General features: G+C 34.2%; 2 protein-coding genes across 11 annotated transcripts in view; one reads left to right on the forward strand and one right to left on the reverse strand.

The window, feature by feature from the left end:
* The window catches only part of LOC139095278 (tachykinin-like peptides receptor 99D), a 110,768-nt gene that overhangs the window by 37,561 nt on the left and 49,078 nt on the right, over window positions 1–24,129 (forward strand). For all 10 annotated transcript variants that reach the window (XM_070646577.1, XM_070646576.1, XM_070646575.1 and 7 more), the window contains one exon: window positions 11,718–12,338. In XM_070646577.1, the coding sequence (XP_070502678.1) occupies window positions 12,187–12,338 (152 nt within the window). In that variant the 5' untranslated portion in view covers window positions 11,718–12,186. The remainder of the gene's footprint in view (window positions 1–11,717; window positions 12,339–24,129) is intronic.
* Window positions 17,280–22,461, reverse strand: LOC139095319 (nose resistant to fluoxetine protein 6-like). Its single transcript, XM_070646643.1, has 7 exons — window positions 22,261–22,461; window positions 21,103–21,316; window positions 20,843–21,031; window positions 19,214–19,816; window positions 18,528–18,746; window positions 18,048–18,468; window positions 17,280–17,426 (listed from the first exon to the last, which is right to left on the reverse strand). The coding sequence occupies exons 1-7, from the start codon at window positions 22,457–22,459 to the stop codon at window positions 17,301–17,303; spliced, it is 1,971 nt and encodes a 656-aa protein (XP_070502744.1). The 5' UTR covers window positions 22,460–22,461; the 3' UTR covers window positions 17,280–17,300.

A 24,129-nucleotide genomic window follows, 5' to 3' on the forward strand; every position in this document is an offset into this window, starting at 1 on the left:
GCTATTGTTTTGTGAATATTTATAAGCAGGATGTGTGGATTGGGAGGATTCGTTTACTTATCTATTGCCTATCTAATGTCATGCTAGTCTAAGAACATCTAAAGGCTCTCTAAGATCTATCTAAATCCTTATCGTTTTGAGGCTAGTGAGTGTTTGACGAGGATGGCTTCACCAGGCGTAACACTCAAAACTACCCCTTTTGATGGTTTAGGATAGCCATAATGCAGCACGAGTACGAGGAGTAAATGCTTGTGTAGAACAGGCTGAAGGGCAATGAAAATCTTTTCTATCAAAATTCTATCTATTGTCATTTTTCAAATTCAATTTGACCGTTAAATTTCAAATATTTTTTGACGGTTGAAATCCAAATCTTCTCCGAACAATACCTTAGAATATTCTCAAATCTTATTTTCTGATCCACTTTCATCCACTCAACTCAAAAAACTCTAATCCATGTCATCTGAGTTCAAATACAATTCAAAACAGTGTCATTGTCACAAAACTTTATCTCCTTTTTGTCGATAATGTAACGATGTGAACATAAAAATGCTTTCAAATAAGCATCAACCCGTTCTATAGCTGCTTTAGCTGAATAGAAAAACGATTATTTTCAGATAAAAAGATTTTAAATTAAGATATGAATAACTATTGAAATAAGATACCCGAAAAAAGGAGCTTCCAACATAAAATTTAATAAGAAATTTCTCATAAAAAAAAGTTTTGAAATTCCATTATTATTTACATCATTTTTAGTCCTCTTGCCACACAATTTTGTTGTGAGCAGTTAGGAGAACATCAACCACAAATGAACAAATTAATATCTTTCATTCTCCCCTAGACCACCAGAAGTTTAAACTTTACCAAATCTATTTTCATTCTTCTTTTTGTTTCTGTAATTTGTTTATGCTTATAAGTTTCTTATTTCGGTACATTAGAGGACGATGGAAGTTCCTTTTTGTTTGAGTTGAGAATATTCAAATGAGATATCAGAAAAGAGACTTAATTACATATTTACTGACTTCCTTTATAGACTTTATGATGTTTGGATAGGGAAATGATATGGTGGGATGTGGGAATGACTGGTGAATTGTTGACTTGGTGGATTATAGTTATTGTAGCTTGAAATAGCGGAATAATTGGATTATGTTGAATTGGAGGGTAAGACAAAGGATTTTTGGAAGATAGTGGAAGGTCAGGTGCGTGTTTAGGAGGGTTTATATGTATTTTGGACCAAATTCGCCAATTTGACAGGGTTTTCAAGACTACAATCCCAAAATACTACCAAACCTCTCCTTCCCACTACCAAACCCCTCAACCTTCTTTAGGGATCACAACCTTCTTCTCCTTCCTCTCAAAAATGTTAACTTTCATGCCAACACTCACAATGGGGTTAGTTCACACACACAGTCCTCTCCTCATCCTGGATAATGCGTCCTTATATAATTTAAGAATTATTTCCAATTGTATGACAAATTGTCAATTTAACACAAATCAGCAAAAATCAAATTTATGTCAAGCTTAATATGACGAATAAGTCAAAATTTCTATCAAATTGTGGGTTCGATTCCCAATTGTTTCAAAATCTTTGAACATTGATGGACAAATAATTTTTTTTGCCAAAATTTACATCACCATTTTTTTGCCAAATGTTCATCATTCAACTGCCTTTAACTACCTCAGCACATAGCCAATTCCTTTCAATTTCTTATCTTAAAATTCTTCAACGAAAAAATGTCAAAACAGACTCTATAAAAATGAAATTTATTACATATAAAAACTCACCACAACCCCAGGACATCATCAGCATGACTTGCTTCTTCCAAGTCTTAATAGTCATACTATCGATTCACATGAAGAAAAAAAAAGTCTGGCAAAAATTTTTCTTGTAATTACTCGCAAGAAACAAGAGAATATAAAAAAAATACTTACAAGTTGTTCCGATGATAACATTCACATGTATCTACGTACCAGTCACTCATGATTAATTGGAATTTAATTAAATGTTGGATCTTTTTATTTTCGAAAAAAGAAAATTGAGGTAAAAATTTTTCAAAGAAGAAACTGAAAATATCATTAGGAAATACCGTAATTAGGCATGAGACGAACAAAAGCTTAGTAGCAAGAACAAGTCATTATTAAATTGGGTGAATTTTTATTGTAAATTTAGCTTTAATTTTGGAACTTGAAATACATACCTGAAAGGAGTCGTCCAATAAATACGTAACATTATTGGGAAAATGAGGAAGTCGAAGCCTCACTAAGAAGCTGACCAAATGTCAGTAAGGTGCATGACTCAGAATATATCAATGCAACTTCCCTAGCCACTAATTGATTGCCCGACTTCCTAACCAACTAGACCATTGCCATTTAGCTGACCAAATGTCAAGTGCCTCCACTTTCTCGTGGTATTTCTTGATATCGTTAAATACATCGCTGACGACCGAGCTATGTGCCGAAATAAGTAAATTAAAGGATAGTTTAAAAGCCTATCTATAGCACCTTGTCTGAAGGCTAGTAGCCCTACAGTCAGTTTATGCATGTTAAGGCTTACCATCGACCATCTCCGAAATCATTTTGTACAAAGAAAGCAACTTAAATTTAAAATAAACTGTAAGGAGTGGAGTTGAGACTGTGTTATGCCTCAAAAAATCTCGACTGGACAAAATACCAATAGAACTAGTCATCAACTAGACATTAACTAATTATAACGTATTTTTGTCGACTCGCGAATAAACCAGAAAGAGGGGTAGAAGAGAATGGTCAAAAAGTCGATTTTTCGAGTTAATGGATCCCAATAAATGCTTGATAGTAGCTATAAACATGATTACAAATCAACATAAATCTCACTATTAAATAAACTATAAACTACGTTAATAAACTCCTCCGGTACCGATCAAAATAAATATAACAACGATAATATGATTTATTACATCGCGCAAATCAGTCCTGTCCATACTTTGTGACGCGATAAACTAATATGGCATCGAAGCTGCTCAAGGAATTCCATAAAGTGCATGTCTTGTGCGGTTTCGGCCAAGTTTCGGTTGTGTTGGCCACAAAGTCGTGCCATGACACAAAAAAGTTTGTACAACCCTTGCTTTAATCCTACCATGACATAATTAGCCTTAATTTTTAGTATAACTCATAAAAGGAAAACAAACTTCAATTTCAGCAACAAGAGAGCAATAAAAGGGCAAATACATATTATGAATGAACATAGATCTAATCGGCTAGAGTGATTTTTATTGATATTGATAAACTGTCGAAAATGATGTTTCAATATTTAGACTAGCAGCAATTATGTTATTATATATTGAGTGGAATTAGGTGGAATTGAAGGGAAAGGAGGGAGGAATTGAATGGTTAAATTGAAATTAGTTGAGTAAATTGAAATTGTTTGGAGAGTTTATTGATGTTGATTATGTTTATTGCTGTTGATAGCTTCAGAAATGGGAATTTGAGTGTTAATTCGTCAATAGATGTAATTACTTTATGGAGATTGCTCATATTTATGGTGTGCAAGGATTAGCTGATCATTATTCTGAGTTAAGGGCTTGAAATTTGATGTAAAAAGTCATATCTTGTACAATTCTTTTGTTACCTTTTGTTACCTTTTGGATGCTAAACAGGATGAAGTTCGTTAATACCATAAAATGGCTCAATAGTGCTCAAAATCACGTTACTTATCAAACTTTTTACTAATTTTGAGTCTACTAGCTTATTATGTAACGCTTTTAAGAGGGAATGGTGTTATGGGTGTCCTAACAGCACCATGGTAGCTGCTTTTGGATCATTCTTGAAGAAAGAACAGGAAAATGCCATAGAGAATTAAGATTGTAATCCTAGGCCTCCCATAAATGTCCTCTAAAATAATGGCTTATTTCCGATTCTAAATGCAATACTGCCTCTATCAACAGCTTCTTTCCTTGAGTTTATTGGCCCCTCGCGTGATGTCTTGACATCCGCAAAGTCAGTCTTCAAGACCTTACATCATTAAACTTTCACAGGTCTTCTAATAACATATCCAGCCCCTCTAAGTCTGCTGAAATACGGCCTAACATGACTAAACCTACTCCAGCCTCCTTCAAGTCTCAAAATTTCCACATTAACAATTTTTTTTCCACATCTTTCAACTCAATCACAACACAAAAGTAAAATTTTATTGATCCCAACTATGTCAGTAACTCCTGCCCACACGAGCGTAATTTTCTTAGAACAGAAAAAAATTATTTTTTTTGTCCATTCTGCAAACACATCAGCTGTACGAATATAAATTTTTCCATGTGGAATAAAAAACATACATTGAATTTGTTGGCCTTCTCATTAATTTTATTATTGCAAACTATTATTTTTATGTCCTATAATCACGACACCCAGAAATGAGGCACGTTCGTACAGACACATCAATAAATGTTTTTACTTTTTGCATTACAATGTCATGTGCTATCTTACCTCCTTAATAGTCGTACAATTTTTTTTTACTTACGTTTCTCCATGCGAGCGCTAAAAGGCTTTTAATGTGAAAATAACATGTCAAACATTTTACCATGCTGATGGAACGGTTTGGAAATATGCAAAGTAATTGACCTAGTGGAATAATTTATGTTATTACGAATAGACAATGTCGGAAGGACTCAAATGAAGAATATTTTGAATGGGGAAATTTTACGTGCAATGCGAATTTTTGTGGGGATTTTTTGTTGGATATGACGGCATATGACGTGTTAGAAGTGCGGAAGTTGGCTTGTTGTGGTTGTGTCATTTTTGGTATTGATCTAAGTTGCAAGGTTGCTTCGTGCACTCCTGTTTCTAGATCTATATATGCTTACTCTTTCTTGACTGGAGTGCATATGGATCCATTGCTGCGCTTGAGGCCGACATGATCCTGATATGAGGCTAACTTGACTCTGACATGATGCTGACTAGACTCTAAAATGGGGCCGACTTGACTCTGATATGAGATTGACTTGACTCTGACATTAGGTTGACTTAACTCTGGCGACAGGCTGACTGAACTCTAGCATAGAAAATGTCAGAAATCTGTTGAATCTATCGATACCTTAAGTCAGTCTGGATTATTAGAAACTCTAGCGTCTTTCTAGCAAACTTTTACCATCCACAACGTTTCCTGCTTTGTTAAATCTGTATTAGACCTTAATATGAGTTATTGCAAGCAACTTATTCAACAGAAAGATCAAACGACTCTTGAAATGGATAGAAAAGGAAGCTACAGTATTCAATTCACTCAATTGATACAAAAAGGAAAATAACCGACTTCATACCTTCTCTACACACGGCAATGAACCCAACAACACCAAAGGTACTCCCCAGTCAATAACATAAGAAGTATTCATCCCTGAAAGCCCATAAATTACCTGTCAAGAGCCAATTTTTCCATCGTTCAATAACTTCGTCACAGAAATATCGACTCTCAAAATTCCCCAAAGTGAATTAAAGCTGATTGAAACCTTTAAACAGACTGACACAATCTAAAAATTGACTGGAACATTAATCCTCAACATTAACGCTTCTGCTTTTATGTAAAACTTATTCATAAATTTTTTTTTCTCGAGCTTCCTACGACAAGCCTCCAACAATAAACTTACTATTCCCAGAATAATATCATGCAAATTACTCAGCAGATTATTCAGAAGTAAATCACAATTTAATTCATATTAATTAATTTGCATGCCACGCACAGTTAACAAATGTTTTGTTTCTAGTACTCCTTCATCTGAGATATTATGTATCTGTATAAGGATCAATGTAATCAGTAATTAAATTCGACATTTAACACAACAATTTTCATGCAGATTTCTGGGTGGCGTGCAGAGGGTGACGCGCTAAGTTTGTGACATTGATTGATGAGACTTTTTTTGAGAGGATTTTAAGTGACAAATTCTTGTGCTGGTTATTTTTGTTTAAAAATAGAATTTTGTTAGATGTTGACTGTTTTTGGAGTCTCTGGGACTATCTAGGACTCTCTAGAACCCATTAAGAGCTCCATTCAACGCTTGTCTTGACTACTAACTCCCTCTATCCGAGCAGCACAATGCGGCGAACTGAATACAGTCCCCCAATAAGCAAAGAGACCGCTTTTAGGTACCGTAGTGGAATTTCTGTACCGTAAAAGCAAATTTGCTAAGGTTTGCCATAAAAATAAGTTCCAATTAGTTTTCACGGTGCCGTCAGGACAATGTGTAGTCCGAAATTCTGTCTCATGACCCATTCTAAGAACTGTCGATGTCTATACTCTAACAAATTCTCGATCCCAATCCCATCTCAGCTCTAATTTCCAAAACTATCATTATTTCCATACCAAATCCAACATCACTACACATTCCCACACAAGATTTGCTTCCTCCAGCCTACAAACAATTTGTCACAAAATAATTTCCAACTTTCTTCCTGTTACCTTTCAATTTTTTCTCACAGACTCTACATGCACAACACGCAAACCCACTCCCATCACGCTGTTACATAATCTATAAAGAAAATTTATGGAATTATTTTAACTTTTATTGCCATAACAAATAGAAAAAAAATCTACGAATTTACTTTGAATTTGAATTTCATTGACTTAACTAGCACCGACAAGAGCAAATCTTAAAGCTTTGATTTTATTTGAATTTAAAATTCAGAACAAAATGAGAAAAAATTTTTCTCACAGACGACAATATAAGTTATTGCATTTTCATCATAAGCTGCATTTGAAGATGCCAAGCATGACAAGATGATGTTGAAGAAAAAAAATCTCAAAGAAAAATATTTTTCTCGACAGCACAAAGCAATAAATGTAAAAAGTTTAAGCTAATATGGATGCATATTTTGTTGTGAGACGCAGAGTTGGTCTTTTGAAGGTTTTAGTGATCTAGTGCTTGTGCAGCATGATGTGTCTGATAGGCTGGCATGCCATATGAACGGCAAGACGCGAGGTTGCCTTGACGACACCATGTCCGATTGGGTGCATTGCCAAATTGACGGTAAGACGCGAAATTGCCTTGACGACACCGTAACCGCTGATTTTGATTCTTTTTTGAGGCAAAAAAGACGATTTGTCTTATTGTGCTGCTCAAGGTGACTGAATTGTTGCTCCAGCAAGCTTCCGACTCAGTCTACAACACCATCATGCTCGGTTTAACAGTTTTACTGCTCGGGCTAGCTTCCAGCACAGTCGATAACACCATTAAGCTAAGAATGACAGTTTAACTGCTCGTGCAAGCTTCCAGCTCTGTCTACAACACCACAATACTTGAGGTGACTACATTACTGCTAGACCAACCTTCCAACCCTGCACCACAACACCATCATTCATGTACATAACATTAAAAGCTTGATTAATTCATAAAAATTAAACTGATTTATGCAAAATTGTTTTTTATAGCACTAAAGTAAGGAATAATTTACATAGTTTGTGAGGATAAGTATAAAGCTGAAAAGAATGAAGTTCTGAAAAAGTTTCGTGGCTGTAAAAAAGCAGCACATAGACTTGTGTTAAAGCAAAAAAGAAAAGGAACGATAAATTTGAAAAGTTTTTTCATTCTTTTCCTCAAACTATCATCATTATTATTATGGTTATGATGTTACTATCTGCATAGTCTATCCTTACAACATCAAAGTTAATGCATATTGCAGGATACATAAATTTGAGGAAGCAATTTTAAACACTTTCAATTTTTGAGTGGGAAGAATGAAATTAATTTTTGGCTTTTGCAGCGTTATTAAATTTCATTTATTAAATCTTTCATTCTAATGGATTGCAATTGGATGGGAGGAAGTGGGATGTGTCTAGTAATTACCCAAACACCCCAGTAAGTAAGAATTCTGAACAGCAAGAAGCACAAAGATTCATTTTTGTTGTAAATTTGGATGAATTTCAGCGATAACGTTGCTTTTTGGGCATCCTTACTTCTTGCGATCATTGTGCTGCATCCCATACAGGACATCGAATTGTCTAGGGTATATTCCCATCCCTGTTTTAACGGCAAGACCCAAAATTGCCCTGATAGCACCATATCAGCTAGTTTTGACTCAATTTCGCTTCAAAAACTCCAATTCCTTATATTTTACCGCTCAACTTTGCCTGATACTCAAAATTACCTTGACACCATCATGACTGCTGCCTTTGACTCAATTTTCCTTCAAAATTTCCTATTCCTCACATTTTACCACTCAGGTTTATCTAAAAATCTTCAATTTTTACTGCGCCATAATCGAAAATTCATCATTTCCACGAAAATCCAGCCTTAAAATAATTATTTATTGATGCTGTTTTAAGACACAACACAAACAGCCGTCAACATTCAATTCTCGTCGTCAAGCAACAGTTTAAAATTTGGTAAAACACGTGTTTGGTGTCAGAATGAGGAAATTTACTCTCAAAACACGATCCTCATTTTACAGTTATGATTATTATTATATGATTCATCGAAAGGAGCAACAAAAACAAACATTTGGGTTAGAAAAGTTCAATTTTTGAGAAAAGTATATTATAAAGTTTTTTGGAGATGAAGAGAATTCAAAGGTTAAATGATGAAATATTTGCATTGTACTCGAATTTCCTTAATACTTTCAGCTTGTTCGAGGGGTTGAAAATTTTTAATAACAAAGTTTCGAGAAGTATTTTTGGATGATCTGATAATATTGAAGTTTTTTGAGAGGTTTGTGGATGAACAAATTTAGTAAGGGATTGGCTGGGCTGCTCTGAAATGCTCTGGCATATCTGGGAGCAGAATGCTAACTCTGCGGGTATAAATAATAAGCGAAAGCTCGCCGAATCACGTCATCCGCATAGGGACTCTTCTACTCCAGGGTGCCTTCTTCCATCGATGACCTCTTCCGCAGGTTGCAGCCGTCTCGAGATGACCATCTGCAAAAGGCGACAACCTGTGGATAAGGACTGGCCATTTGCCATTGTCGAAAGTTGGATTGATAGATGGCAAAACCCGGATTGGGTCAACTTTGCCTGGAAATTGATGAATTAGCTTTCTGAACTTTGTAACTTAATAGACATCCTGTTGAAGTCAATTTCGTGATTTTCTATTATTCCTCTGAATTTTTAACACACCAATTCTTCATCTCCGCATTAAATCTCCCTCAAAAAAAGAAGAATCATTGTCAATTTTCTCATAAATATTCTTCTTCAAAGTCCTTCAATGTCACCTTCTACTCTCCAAAAAATCCATCAACTTTTTCCAATCAAAATCTGACATCTTATTGATCTATTATAGAATTTATTAGATTTCAATAAAAAAGACTAAATCATTTCCAATGTAATAGAAAAGGTCAGACAAAATATATATATTTGTGTAATAATTTACACCCAAAAATATGATTAGAAAATTTTGTCACGAAAGGCTGCCTTAAGCTGTGGAGTAAGAAGTAACTATGGGGTTAGAAGTAGCTGTGGGATAAGAAGTTGTCACTTGAGACATGAATGTTGATTTAAAAATTCATTCTTCATTATATTTTGAATTAAAGTTGGTCCTTTATGGATGATATACATGATAATGATGATATGATATAGTTCAGTGTTGTTGTGTAGCTGTTAGGTTAGTCTAAAGTCTAGACAAAATATCAACAATAATCTAAACTACTTAAATGTTGATAAAAATTGATTGAAAGCTAACTGAAGCTAACTTTCAGTCCATAAATCGCCATTAAGCTTTACATGGAGATTAATTAAGCATTTTCGGGACTTTTGAGCTTGTCATTGGTTCTTAAAGAGCTCTAGCAAGCTCTAACTCTAGCTCAAGTAGAGTAGCCACCTTAGGAGCGAGCAGCACATGATCGTTACAATATTTTCCAGATAGTGGGCTTTTAGCCCGGATTCTCCTGATTTTGCACCTCTGGTTGTGACCCTACTAAGGTTAGATTGTAACACTTAGTCTAATCAATATAAACTCTCAGCCAATCATCGTCCAGATGAGCCACAATCCTCCCAAAAACTGATGATCTATATCAAGCTCAAAAAATCTAAATCATCAACACTGCCTACACAGATGGACGCATAAAAAGACATAAAAAAATATTTTTTTATTACTAAATTCTAGTGAATAAATCTTTTGCCTAGGCATAAAGCATGAAAAATGATATAAATATGAATAATTCATAAAATACACTTCACACCAAGTCCTTTTTATCATCTTATTGCTATACATCCTCATTATATAATATCATGTCACTAGAGACGCTTGCTTCCTCTCCTTCCTTTTTTACATGGTAGATATACAAAACAAAGAATAGGATTTAATGAATAAAACATTGTAGTGACTGACAGCATTAATGACTTGATTAATTAAATTTGCATCGTAGAGCACAGACATTAAATTCATTTTTTTTTCAAATTATGGTTTTAGTTGTCTTTTGAGCTTTAGCTTTCGTTTCCTAGTAAAGTGAATGAGAATTTTTTTTTTTCACAGTTCATGATCAAAGGATATAACTTCCTTTACGCAGAGTGAGATGAAATCAACAGTTTTAATGACGAAAGAGGTTCATGGAAGTAGAAATGACTGAATAATGTTATATAATTTATTATGAATTGCTTGGTGTTTGAATTACTTGAGAAGTCTGCGGATTTGTTTGATGAGTAAAAAATAAATTGTAGGTGTTTTGATTAACTTTCTGTTGTTTGGATTTTTGGGGTGTTCTTGATATTATTTAAGTGCTTAGCGGGGGCGGCACAATTCTGCGAACCACTAGCGAACAATATGGATTTCCTTCCATAAAAATGGGTCGGAATCATCTGTCACGAAGCCCTCAGGTTGATCGCCGCGTCTTACCGTTAATTTAGCGACGTAATCATTCCCTTACGACCTGCAAAATGGGCCATCGGCTAAAAATGGCAACTGCGGATAGTGTCTTCGGTGGATAATGCCAAGTCTAGATTCCATGACAAAATTCATCCCTATAGGTCTCTTAAGACAGTCAACTAATCTGTGAATATATGTCCAAAATGCTAATTCTCCAGGAGGATATCCGAAATTGTCTAGATCTTGTCTAGATTCCGTCTCAATTTCAAGAATCTATGAATGATTGACATTCATAAAATTACTAAAATCACAAAAACTCCTCTAAAACGAAAAAGTGCGTGACTAGAAAATTTAACAAATATTTAAATATTTAATATTTTCCATTCTCTGATAATTGGCACTAGCTAAAGTGCTACTCATTAATTTTTATCTCTGACACAAATCTCATATCGCTTAACATAGAAATCACTCAAAAGGAAAATTAACTGAGTTTATATTAAGTTCCACTCCTTCGCTTATGACATAGTGACGATGGTCCTTAAATGTTTGATGCGAAGAAGTTCTTCTTTCCATTTCGTTGGGCTTTTTAGGCCATAGACATGGAAAATATTTGAGGCGTGGATGCTAAATACTTTTTCATCATCAAAAGGTTCTGTGTGGGGAGGAGATGAATAACTGTTGGGACATTATATGAGATAAATGATGGTTAATGTTGCGAAAAATTCAAATTCAGTTGTGGTCAACCTTGTGTCATTTGCGGTACACCTCGGTGGTTCCAAAATGTCCCTAATAGCCAAAAAGACCGCTTTTAGGTACCGTACTGGTCTTTTTGACTTTTAGGGTACCAAGAAAGCATGCTGTATGCCTCTTAGGATGTACCGCACCCCACAGGTTGCCCACCACTAATTTAAATGATAAATCCCCAGAACCATCTTTTAATTGCTATTTTTTTCTGTTCATTTTCAGCTATGACAATTACTATCTGACTGCTGTTGATGTTGATCATTTGTCGGATGTGGAACAAGCAAAACTGAAAGTTGTAGGAAGAAGTTGAACAAGCAATTAATGACATTTTTCATCTCGTGCGACGGAAATTAAAGTGTGGTGCTTTTTTGTGTTGTTCCCATTCCTAACGAAATTTTTTTGTTGCTCTGCCCATAAAATTTCATTTCAAATGACCGCAAGCACATTATGCTCACAGAAATGGCAAAAGTGCTAACACAACGAACTTTTTAATTTAATTTTTTTATTTTTTTTCGTGAAGCACAAGAAAAATATTTATTTTTTTGGTCGTTCCTCATCAACATGTGATACCATTGAGATGTGGTAGGTTAGGATTATATCAAGTGATAGAAAAAAGTTTGAGACATTTTTCATAAATGTATATCCAATTAAGAATTATAGTTTAGAGCAAAAATATATAAAATAACAAATCATGACAACCTTAGATTATTCACATTTGAATAATAATTTGTCATTCGACATCTATAATAATAATAGTGATGATAATGTGACATATCCTTATGATACTAGTGAAGGCTATGCAACCAGCACCGAATTGGATGGAAATTCAACTGGAAATTCCACGTGAGTAGACTTTTTTTACTTTAATAAGCTTCATAAAATTCAGTAAATTTGAATTAAATTTCTGAATCTTAAAGCTTTCATAAATATTTTTTTTATTTTCACATAATGCGCTGCGCACTTTAAAGGAGAAAATTGTAAAAATTTAATGAGCTTTGTAAATTGATTTGGTCGTCGGTATTTTCATGAAATTTAAAATATTTCTTCAGGATATTGTAGCTGAAGTGATGAACGAGCGCTTGATGAATTAAGAATTTATAAAATTTTAATCAGAATGGAATTTTTCGTGGTTTTTGTCTGATGTTGTGTTTATTAATTGAGACTCGCTTTGTGCTTGATGTGCTACACCTTGAACCGTTCTTAACCTTTCGTTTTAGGCTCTAAATTAGGAACGTATTAAGGGGCATCTACCGACCCCTCCTCTCCGTCCACTTAATATTTTGCAATATTCTCTTATTCAATGCTGTCCAAACTGTGTCATGAGTCACATGCCGAGTGCGATTTCGGTCGTGGCTCATCACCAAGTTGTACCATACCACACGAAAAGTTGGACAATACTGCTCTAACAGCCTACAATTTCAAATCTCATTCTAAATATTAATCACCAATTCTTCCAATAAATTGACCATCCTTAATGCCCAAATCTTCTCATAATCCCCCCCATTTCCCTCCTAAAAATAAGCCTCAAAAACATAAAAATTTACATCTTTTTTCAATTCCCTCAAATTTCATTTTGTTCATCATTAATTTAATTGATCCCTTAAATGATCTCCAAAAAAAAGGTTATAAGGATGAAGATTTCACACGAAATTTGAACCTATTCAAGCATTCTTTATTGTAAAGTGAGGATTTTTCGCTATGCAAAAATTGATATTTTTTTTTGGCAGTCAAAATGGATATAACATTTAAATGAGTTGAATGAAATTGGAGTCCATTATTGATCTCGAGTATTCTATACTTCATTGATTTGCATATTTTATGAACCTTAACAAAATTTTACATCAAAATGGCCCCGACCGTCGATTAAAATAACAGCATTCATTTCTGTCGGAATAACAAATAGATCTGTTCTTTTAAATTGCTGGTATAAATGGCTCTCAAATTGATAGGAGAGAACTGGCAATATCTATTCAATTATTTCGGCATTAGTTCCTGTTTAATTGATGTTCTGTCAGTTATACTTTTTCTTGTAAATTTATATCGGCAATATAGAAAATTGGGAATCGGTCAATTAGGCAGACTTAATTTTCTCTTAGTTTTTGCCTACTTGCTGCTTTATTTGATTTATATGACACTAAAGTTGAGTTATAGATTCAAGTCCTTGCTGTTGATTGTGGTAAGGGTGTCTGAGAACCATTTTTCGGGGCTTAATGTAATGCGGCCCAAGGTCAGAGTCAAATTGACCTGAATCAAGTCGCTTTGTGACCAATTTCAAGTCGCTCTGAAGCCAAGGTCAAACCGGTCTCAGCCCAAAGTCAAATCGACCTCAGGTCAGAGTTAAGTCAGACTAAGACTTCATTTTCCGGGCAAGTAGCTTTTCAATATTGCTTTTGAGATTGAAATTCAAGAATACGTCTCAAGACTTCTAGTCTCCGAATTCTTAATTATCATAAATGACCTTGATATAGTATTATTATTTATTTATTTTATTATATTTCTTTTCAAACAAAGGAAAAGCCGATTTAAGTGTCTAAGTTACACTTAAAAAGGCATAAAAACCTTTGATCAACGTTATAAATTACAGAAGTTTATATTACTTAAGTTTCAGTGGCATAAAGCCGTTGAAGAAACTTCAAAGTTCTTGGAAATTATTGGCTAATTACAATTTTTTAGGTCTACAAAGGGTGACATTAATTTAAGTTTAAACATTAGAAGAATAATACATATATCTAGAGATTAAAAATATTACAGTAGCAGTTTTAAGATATAAAATAAATTAAAAGTTTCAAATGAAAAGTGTTATCCTAGCTTTTAAAGATATTATGAATGTCCTATTTGATTTCATTTTAAGAATTATTTGAAATTTCCTTGAAATAAGTGCTATTGAAACATCTTGACATGAAAGTCTCATTTCTCACGTGACATTTTAACGCCCATTTAAACGATGACATAGTATAGAACAAAATGTTGAGGAATTACAATAATTTCAATGTGTATCTACCATTTTCAATTCAAGGTGTATCTACCATTTGAGGAACACAAGTTGGTCTATCGATTTAAAATCCAACAGCATGCCGAAGTGATTGCGGCATGGATTGGGATTTAAATCAAAACCGGCACCAAGTCAGAGTAACGCCGGAAATTCAGTTAAGTTAAAATCAGTTAATCGATCCAAAATTCGGCGTCAAGTCATTGTTATTCTGACATAGTGACAGATTTTAAACGAATCCAGCAATAAGTCGGAGTCAGACCGGCATGGCTCAGGCATTGTGCCGGTCTTAAATTGAATCCAGTACCAAATGAGAGTCACGCTTGCCTGGGATCAGATTCTTGATCAACTAATCGATTTGTGCAATTCGGAATGCATATCCTGGGCATCTCCATTCCCAAGTGCCATTGCGATTACCTTCCCATCCAAAAGCTCACAAAAAGAATTATATTTCAAAATCAAACGCTCCCAAACCTCCCAAATACACAACGACAATGTCACAAACTCAAAAAAAAAATCAAGAATCTTCCCTTCTTTCCCTGTCAAATTAGCGAACGAAAAAGAGAGTCTGCAGCACACCTTCATTATTTAATCGACTGTCAACCTTGCAATAAATCCACACTCCAACAACAACAAAAAAAATGTCAATTTATTCGAAATATTAGCCATCTTTTTCACACTTCCAACTAGGGGTTTCAATCCCGGGACAAAATCTCAATCCCGGGATTACGGGATTTGAAATCACAATCCCGGGATCCCGGGATTAATCCCGGGATTGGATGATGAAAAAAATATCAAGTTTTTAGTCGAATTCAAGTGCAAATGTAATACTAATAGTTTTATTAGAAATTTTGAGGATGAAAAAATCATTTCCAGTACACAAAAATGTGTTCTAAATAGTAAACAAAACAAATTAATGACAAAAAATTGCCAAGATTTGTGATTTCAAAGCCGAAATCAAGATGTCAATATCATGCTTTCTCAAAATCCCAATTATGATAGATTTTTGGGATCGGGAATAGAAATTTCGGGATCTCGGGATTATTCGGGATTCCCCGGGAAATCCCGATATCAAGAAAGCATAATTAACACAGAATTTGCCTAAATTTTTGAGAAATTTGGTACGCCTTAACAGAATTTTAAGAAATTACAAACAAATAAATTTAATTTCTGGCCTTTCAATTATTAACAATTTAATATGAATTTTTAAAGAAAGTTTCAATCAATTTTTGTTATTTGATACTGTAAAGCCTCATTTTTAACTTTAACTTCAAAAATTGTGGATGAAACTACTATATTTTATTATTAGACATGATTTTCAAACGTGTGGTTCTTAAATTTATTAAAATTTTAAACTTTAAACTTGAAGTTTTTGTATCAACATCAAATAAATTCTCAATCCCGTAATCCCGGGATTGAAGCTTCTCCAATCCCGGGATTTCGGGACCGGAAAAACGTCCGGGATCCCGGGATCCCGGGATGCGGGATCCCGGGATTGAAACCCCTACTTCCAACACACCCATTTAATTTATCGACTGACAAAAAGTGGAAAAAAATTGAAGACGGGAAGTGCATGTCAGAAAAAAAAATTGTGAAATAGATTAAATATTTTTAAAGTAATTGATTTTTCTGTTTTGACGGTTCTTGTGCTTAGATTTTGACACTTTAGATGCTTTCAAATCCGCTTAGTGATAATCTCATGAGACGATACAAGAAAAGTGCTTTTTTTTTGCTCTTCCCAGAATTGAATTTTTTTCTTAAAAAATATTAAGTTACTCTAAATGATTGTGTAAAATAAGAACTGCTGTGTAATGATTACGTACGAATTGGAAAAGTATGGAATTTAATTAAAGAAGAAAATCGATACCGAAAAATTTCTTTCTAAAAACTTTTTAATGGTTTAAAGCTGTTGGAATTGTGTTCGAGGGGAAAGGATTGAATGTGGGTTTATTGCCTTCAGCTAGCTAAATTTGGACACAATTGTTAGAGACCCTTCTAGTGAAATTATCGAAGATATTTTTTGATCCGATTACGATTCTTTTAATTTGAGCCTTACAAGTATTGAGGACTTCAAAATTAAAATCTGTAACAATATCCTTTAATTTATATCCTTCTTTGTGCGGGCAACTGTTAAATTAAAATAGCATGGAATGTCATTGATTTAAGTGGGGGTTGGTTAGGTTTTCATGTAACGGTTTTTTCTTATTTGAATGGTAAAATTAGGCACACTGTGACATTTTCAGATCTGTCCTATCAATATTCCAATCTTTAGGATATACTTCAACTTCTTGATCTGTTCCTATATCCAACGATTCCTAGAGCTCCAATTAAGGCTAAATCTCATTGCATTAAGCAGTCAAAGTATCTAAACTACCAAAAAAGAACAAGTATTAAAGATAAAATTATAATTTAGAAATTGGTTTGGGATTTGAACCGACAACCTTCGTGTTACTTTTTTAAATTTGAGCCTAGCCCCTTGCCTATTCCACCAACGAGGCACTTAATTGATTTCTTCAACATTTACACTGAGCTCAACACATTATTTTTCGAATTTTTCACGCTTTGTGCCTTTCGAGGTTGTCTTGTCCCTTATCAAAACAGAACTATACCTCCCGGGAAGCACATGACATAGAAATGATCGAAAAATCCGGCTCCAGGTAGTTTTGACTCCGATTTAATGCTGAATTTCATCGAATCTGGCCTTGCATGCTCATTATTTTCCATAGCATCCATACATCCTCGCGGAAATAAAATTTAAACTCCCAAATTCAAATTCCCAATAAAACCCCTCGAAACTCCTTCCAAAAAATAATAATTTATTCAGTTTTATTGAACTTTTTATAAAAATAATTCTCAATAAGCAGATATGGTGTTTCAAATGCCAAATAAAAGAACGTAGCAATCAAAATACATGGGAATAAATCACCAGAGAATGTATGCAGCTATAAAACAAAAAAAAAAAACAATAACAAGGTGATAAAGATTAATCAAGTTCAATTCAACAGTCCCGGTTGACAGTATGTGGTAGTGGGAGTTGGAATGGTTGGTGGCTGGTTTGGTACGGTTATGATATCTTGGGGCTAGTGACTTGGCATGACTTGAAGGATGCTCTTTTGTGTCGAACTAGAGTGGAATCTTGAGTATGTATAGGTGAATCTGTCATATCGCGAATAAGACCTCGGCGGTCGACCGGTTAAGCATCAGACCGAATATCTGCTACCCTCTTCTGTTATGAGGACGTGGGTTTGATTCCTACCAGAGGCCGATTTACCTCAATTATTCCAAAACATGCCAATATGACAAATATTCACATGATGTTCATGTTATTTACACTTTGGAGCTTAAACTGTTTTAAGTCAGTAGCCATTAATAGCTTAGAAGTGCCTTAAGATACTCTTTTTAGTTCTTTAAGACACCAAACAACCGACTCACACGCCTGACACTTAACACATCACTTTCCCAGCTCTTCAAGTCAATCACATTTTACTACCCATCAATCAGCAACCATCCAACTACCATATGCCACTCACATGTCAATCGGAACCTTAACCTTCAATACTCACAGTCGTCCAAAACGAGAAAAATGGAACTTGCTTCGTATTCATCATTGTGAACATCATATAAATCAAATGTGTAATATATAAACTAAGTCCCATTGTTCCAATTGGCTTCCAATATGGATGCGATAAAAACCATCGTATAATTGAACCTCGTCGTTGATTCTCACAACTAAATATAATATATGCCAATGCTAATGCCCATCCAATACGATGCAATGACATATAAATTGCATTCGATAGAATCGTTGAACTGCTACTAATGTACGGTGTTGAAAAAATATGTGCACTTAATATGATTACTATTAATACAAGAATGGATATAATCAGCAGACATGAATCAATAATGCAATTGACTTTGACTTTTTCGTTTCGCTTATTGTGTAATAAATAGCCGAGTGACATCCCAATAAGCCATGACTGAATTCTAAAATTAGAAGCACATATAATGAAGGGAATCATTAAGTTAATCCTCTATTGACTTACCTGGCATGAGTTGGATGATAAATCCATCTATGGTAAATTTCACCTTCGTCGTATGTACGCGGCGTTTTATGAACATCAAAAACAATAGAGATCATGAAGATGTATATGGAACATAGAATGACTAAGACTGGTATTATTAGAATTAGTTTGGCGTATTTCTTAATACCACAGATTAAAAAGGGACTAATAACGAATAGTTGGAAGTCAACTGAGAGATACCTAAATGGGAGAAAATCAATATGTTAGAGAATACATGATGGATGGAGTTAGGATGGGCATGCTATGGATATTTCAGAGAAGGTTACAAAATTGAGCATTTGAATGATATTTAGTCGATAAAAATTCAAATATTTGGTGGCCGTTAAAAATTTAACTGCGTTTTGACCGGTTAAATTTGAAAAATTCTTTTCATTTGTTAAAAATTCAAAAATTTCATAATCGTTAAAAATTCAAATATTCTTCTTTTTCGCTCAAAATTCAAATATTTTTTGGCCGTTTAAAATTTGAATATTTTTTGACCGTTATGCATTGAAATGTCCTTCTTGACCATTAAAAATTCAAATATTTCAAAGCCGTTAAAAATTCAAATATTTTTCGATCGTTAAACTTTCAAATATTTTGCTCCTGTAGAGCAAAATCTGACTGGATGTCTTGAAACATCCATAGCATTAATTAAATATCCTCACCAAGTATGATTCAAACACAATTTATCAGGATTGACATAGTTCTGCACATGCAATAACGCCGACCACCAATAATCCACACACTTTTCCCGAAAATCACCAAATTCCAATGGTCCACCAGTACAGTATCTCGGAAGTGCTATCGTACACAACACCGCAACACCAAGTACCGGCGTATATCGTAAATATCGATGAAATATCATCCGTAAAATATTTAAATTATTTTTCTCAATAGCACGTAATGTTGACATAGTTAAGAGTAGAGCACCCATTAAAAAGAATGTATCAACAGCAATTGAATATGCATAAACAATAACGCTGTACCATTGTTGATAAAACTCAAATAATTCATTATTATTTCGATATGGTAAACCAAGTTGATTCGTAATACGATGTCCAAACATTATCCAGATTATCGACAATGCACGTAATCCGTGAAGTGAATTGATTGTGGATTTATTTTCAGTCATGTCGAACAGTTTTTTGCCATTTGTATAGACGGAGAATGATATTAGCAATTTGTTTGGCTCCTTTGATTTTTGATGCATAAATAAATCATAGATTGTACTCAAAAGCATCAACATGATTGATACACCGAATATCAAACTGTGAAAAAAATAAATATATTTGATTTATTTGATTTGGATGCATGAACGGGAATGATGGATTTTTGTTGAGTAATTTTGAGTTGTGCTTTTTATGCTGATGGGGATTATGAGATGTGGATTGGGTTTTTTGTTGATTGATTTGTTCTGCTTGAGTTGGATTTATGAGGTATCACTGTTTACCCTGTTTAGATGTGTCTTTTGGTATGTTTAGATCTTGTCCTAAGATTAAATGATCCTGGGAGTGATAATGGAAATGAGGAGGCCTGGGTATGACACATAAGACACTTTACAACAATTTACAGGGTTGCCTTAGTGATATGACCAAGATTGTAGAAAAAGAAGGGAAAAACACCACCCTAGCCGGCAAAAATATTTTTCAAGAGCTAGGGCATTATCTACTGAAATATACTGGATGAGCGCATGCTCGTGAGCGTTGATCTCAGCTTAATCTGCTCTTGAGCGCACGCTCTTTGCTATTTCGGGTTAATGATTTGTCTAGTTACTAGGACGTCTAGTGACATTCTAATGCGATCAGTCTTCCATGCAATTAGACATTGATTAGACAAATCCAGTAAGTTATTCACCCAGGAATGAGCCAAATCTGGCTTAAGAGTAATTTAGTACTTAAAACTGAAGAATCATTGATAACTAAACATATTTTTGTAGTACAGGCTTCAGAATCATTTAAATTCTAGCTAGGATACCAATTGACATACTAAATAGGACTTGAACCAACATCAGAATCCATTTACTCGAAGTTGATTTAATTTAGATCGACTTGATTCAAGTCAATTCTAGATAATACAAGACTAGGTTCAATTTAAGCCGAGTCAACTCAAATGACCTTCAATTCCCCCAATTCCGGCTTATACTGACTGTAGCACATCCAATTCCACCTTAGTTCAGCACCCCATAACCCTCCCCAAAAGCATAAACTCATCAATATAATCCCCGTCAACTCCCTGCATTTGTTTTTATGCTTCAATAATAAAAAAAATCCACTCAAACAATTTATGCAACTCACATCAATGCTACATCAACTGATTGTAAGCCAGTAACATCATCCAATTCCATACAAGTACCATCGACAATAAAATCTTCCAACAATCGAAAGTCGTTGTTCATAAAATCAATGATCTGTTCAACTGAGCATGATGCCGGCATGCATATTGAATTTATCAGATGTGTATCCAAAAATCTAGCGATTCTTGAACTATAAAAATAAATAAAAAATAAATTTTTTTTGGTGATAAAATTTCAATCAAGGCACACAAAAAAACTCACATTACAGTCCAATCGAATGAGCTGTTTATTGCGTTATCATGTTCAGTTATTGAGGCCTCCGGTATCGCTTCAAATGACATATAACATTGTTTTCCCTTTATCGTACCAACATGAGTTGTTGGAAGTTGAAATTTTATACACTGATCATAATCACCCAAATCGATGTAATTGCCAGCAAAATATCCTGATTGGATTTTTGACCACGAATCGAAAACTGAAAATTGAGTTTTTGTTGAGTTAAATTTATTTTTATGGTCGTTCTTAAATGACGTCAATTGATCTATCAAGTTAGGCATATCAATAGTTAACAGGCTGGCTGTTAGACATTCTACGAGTTAGACAGTCAGGCTATTAGAGGACAGGTAGCGGGTAAATAGGCAGATAGACGACAAATCAATCAGATAGTCAAAGATCTAGGTTGTCAGCAAGTCAGGCAGTCAGGAATGACCAACTTCAGCATTGTGAATGGTCATTCGGACTGTCAAGAAGCTAGCTATCAGGCAGTTAGTCAATCAATTTGGTAATTAAAAAGACAGTTACCAATATAACGTTTAGTCAAACAGGCAGTCAATCAATTAGGCAGTCTGGTAGTCAGATAGTTAACCAGTTGGGCAGTCATTCAGTTGGGTAGTCAGGCAGTTAACCATTCAGAAGTTCAAACAGCCAGAAAATAAGACAATCAGACAGTCAGGCTTTCTGACAGTCAGAGAGTCATGCATTGAAGTAGTCAGATATTCAGGCAGTTAGGTAGATAGACAGTAAAGCAGTCAAATAGTTAGAGAGTCAAGGAGTCAGAAGTTAATGTAATCAGGATATCAGACAATCAGGAAGTTAAGGAATCTGGCAATCCGGCAGTCAGTGAGTTAAATATTCAAGTAGTCAGGTAGACAAGAAGACAGACAGTCCGACAATCAAACAGCAAGGAAGTTAAAGAATTATTAGTTCAATTAAGACAATCTGGCTATCAGATCGTTGAAAGTCAGACAATGAACCCAGTCGAATAAGGAACCTGGTATGTCTGCCTAGTCAAAATAGCAGAATTCCACATTAATATTGAAATGTCACCAATTTTAAGGCCAAACCATCTTCCTCTAAAAAATCACAATCCGTCATTTATGAACGACTCAAAAACTTAAAAGATTTCATCACTGAACTTACACAGTAAAGCCCAAATCTCATTTCGTTTGAAGGATTGATGAAAGAAATCCAATTGCTCTTGGCATAACGTTTCATTAATTGCTTTTGACATTGATTTGGCTTTATGACTAGAATATTTCTTTAACCTTACCGAAGGTGCATATTCTGCTGCTAAAAATTGGATATACAGAAGGAAAACAAACAAAATTTGAAGTTTCATTATGAAAGTTGCACGTATACTGAATTCTTGTTATGTTTACCTTAATTTTTTTCAAACTTACTCGTTCTTATTTCATTAATTTTGAGCATATGAAGCATGTGAACAGTTCTTTGTCTATTTGTCTGATAATATTCTACACGACAAGTGCTTCTTGAAATGAAATTTTAGAAATTTTGTGATTGCATTACTGCTTAACAATACATGTGCATGGTAGCTGTAATCAGTTTTTCAACGAATGCACTTACAGCATTCAACATTCCATATGATATGAGTATGTTGATTGAACCTTTATGTAATGAAACTATTAGGAACATTTTCATACTGAAATGAACATTCAGAAAATTGAAATTTTTTCTTGTGAATTTACTTTAGTTGAGATTTTTTCTGGATTCATGTGCTGTACATGAACCTGTAAGAAATTGTAATTAATTTATAAATTTGATACACCTTTGCAATTACATCATGCAGTATATCATTCTGCTGTACTGCAACTTTGTAATCAAATTATTCTTCAAATAAGTTTGGTTAAAGCAATATTCAAGCAACAAGGTTCATTAAAATCTATATATTAAGGATGCATAAATGGTTCATGTCTCATGAGTAAATTAAAATTGCTTTTTTAAGACAATTTTATTCTATAATTAAACTTTGTTCTGAAACTGAACTATATTTGCTAAATTACAACTTAATTGTATGAGCTTGAACAGAATAACGTGATTGCTGGGTCACTACCAATAAGCCGAATCAATAGTAAGACACTTAATTGCCTTGATGGCGCAGTAAAGACTGATTTCGTACCGCTCGGGAAGTTAAATTCACTCTCTTCTACTCGTATTTGATAGCCAAAGGCAAAATCCCAATTTACATTCAAATAAGGGCTCCTGGTACCGAGACCGAGATTGAGATGCTAACCCCGGTCTCGGTCTAGAAAATTCATCGAAACCCAGACTTCAAGAAGACCTAAATTCAAATACTTTACACTCTTAATGTTTGAATTTGTCGTCGATATTTACACTCGTACCTAGAATCATAGTTTGTAGTACTAATCTATATTTTGACATCAAATAACCAACTAAACTGGGACCTTAATATGGCCAAAACAATTAGTTTTAAGAATGAATAATGGTGTCTAGATCTTAAGCGACACAATGAGGCGGAACTGCAATTTTCACTGTAAAAAAAGAGTCATAATCAGACGTTATGGTAAATTCGCGTCTTGCCGTTCATGCGGTGACGTAGTGATGCAGTTACCAATACGTTGTCCTATTGGTATTGAACCTATTGTCCATTCATGACACTCCTATAAAATTCACCAAAACCCGCTTACAAATGTCATTCAAACTTGTTCTGTTTATTTTTATCAAGTGATAATGTCAAACATGTGTTGCTGTTTTGTTGATTATCATTACGGAAATAAGATAAAAGGAAACGGTTCATTATGTGTCCAAAAAAAAGTATTCACAATTTCTAAAACTTAATTAGATGACAATTAGTCATAATTTATTCTCATTTGATGCTGTCCACTCCATACTGTTCCATGTCGTTTTCACACGACTAAATAATATAGCAGTGAAGCATAAAGCATAAATAAATTCAATTTTTGTGATTGTTTTTTATTCATAAATTTTATTAAATTTTTATTTTTGTTGCTTAAAAATTGCCTGGGGATG

This window comes from Chironomus tepperi, unplaced genomic scaffold (genome assembly GCF_022539635.2).
Source record: "Chironomus tepperi strain 1889 unplaced genomic scaffold, CSIRO-AGI_Ctep_v1 contig_364, whole genome shotgun sequence".
NCBI classification, from domain to species: domain Eukaryota; kingdom Metazoa; phylum Arthropoda; class Insecta; order Diptera; family Chironomidae; genus Chironomus; species Chironomus tepperi.

Bases quoted from the DNA above. Each gene is read 5' to 3' on its own strand.
- LOC139095319 (XM_070646643.1), bottom strand. From the start codon at position 22,459: ATGAAACTTCAAATTTTGTTTGTTTTCCTTCTGTATATCCAATTTTTA. The intron at 21,317-22,260 runs GTAAGTTCAGTG...CTCAATTTTCAG, and splicing joins TGAGATTTGGGCTTTACTGT to TTTTCGATTCGTGGTCAAAA. The intron at 21,032-21,102 runs GTGAGTTTTTTT...TTATTTTTATAG, and splicing joins TCATTCGATTGGACTGTAAT to TTCAAGAATCGCTAGATTTT.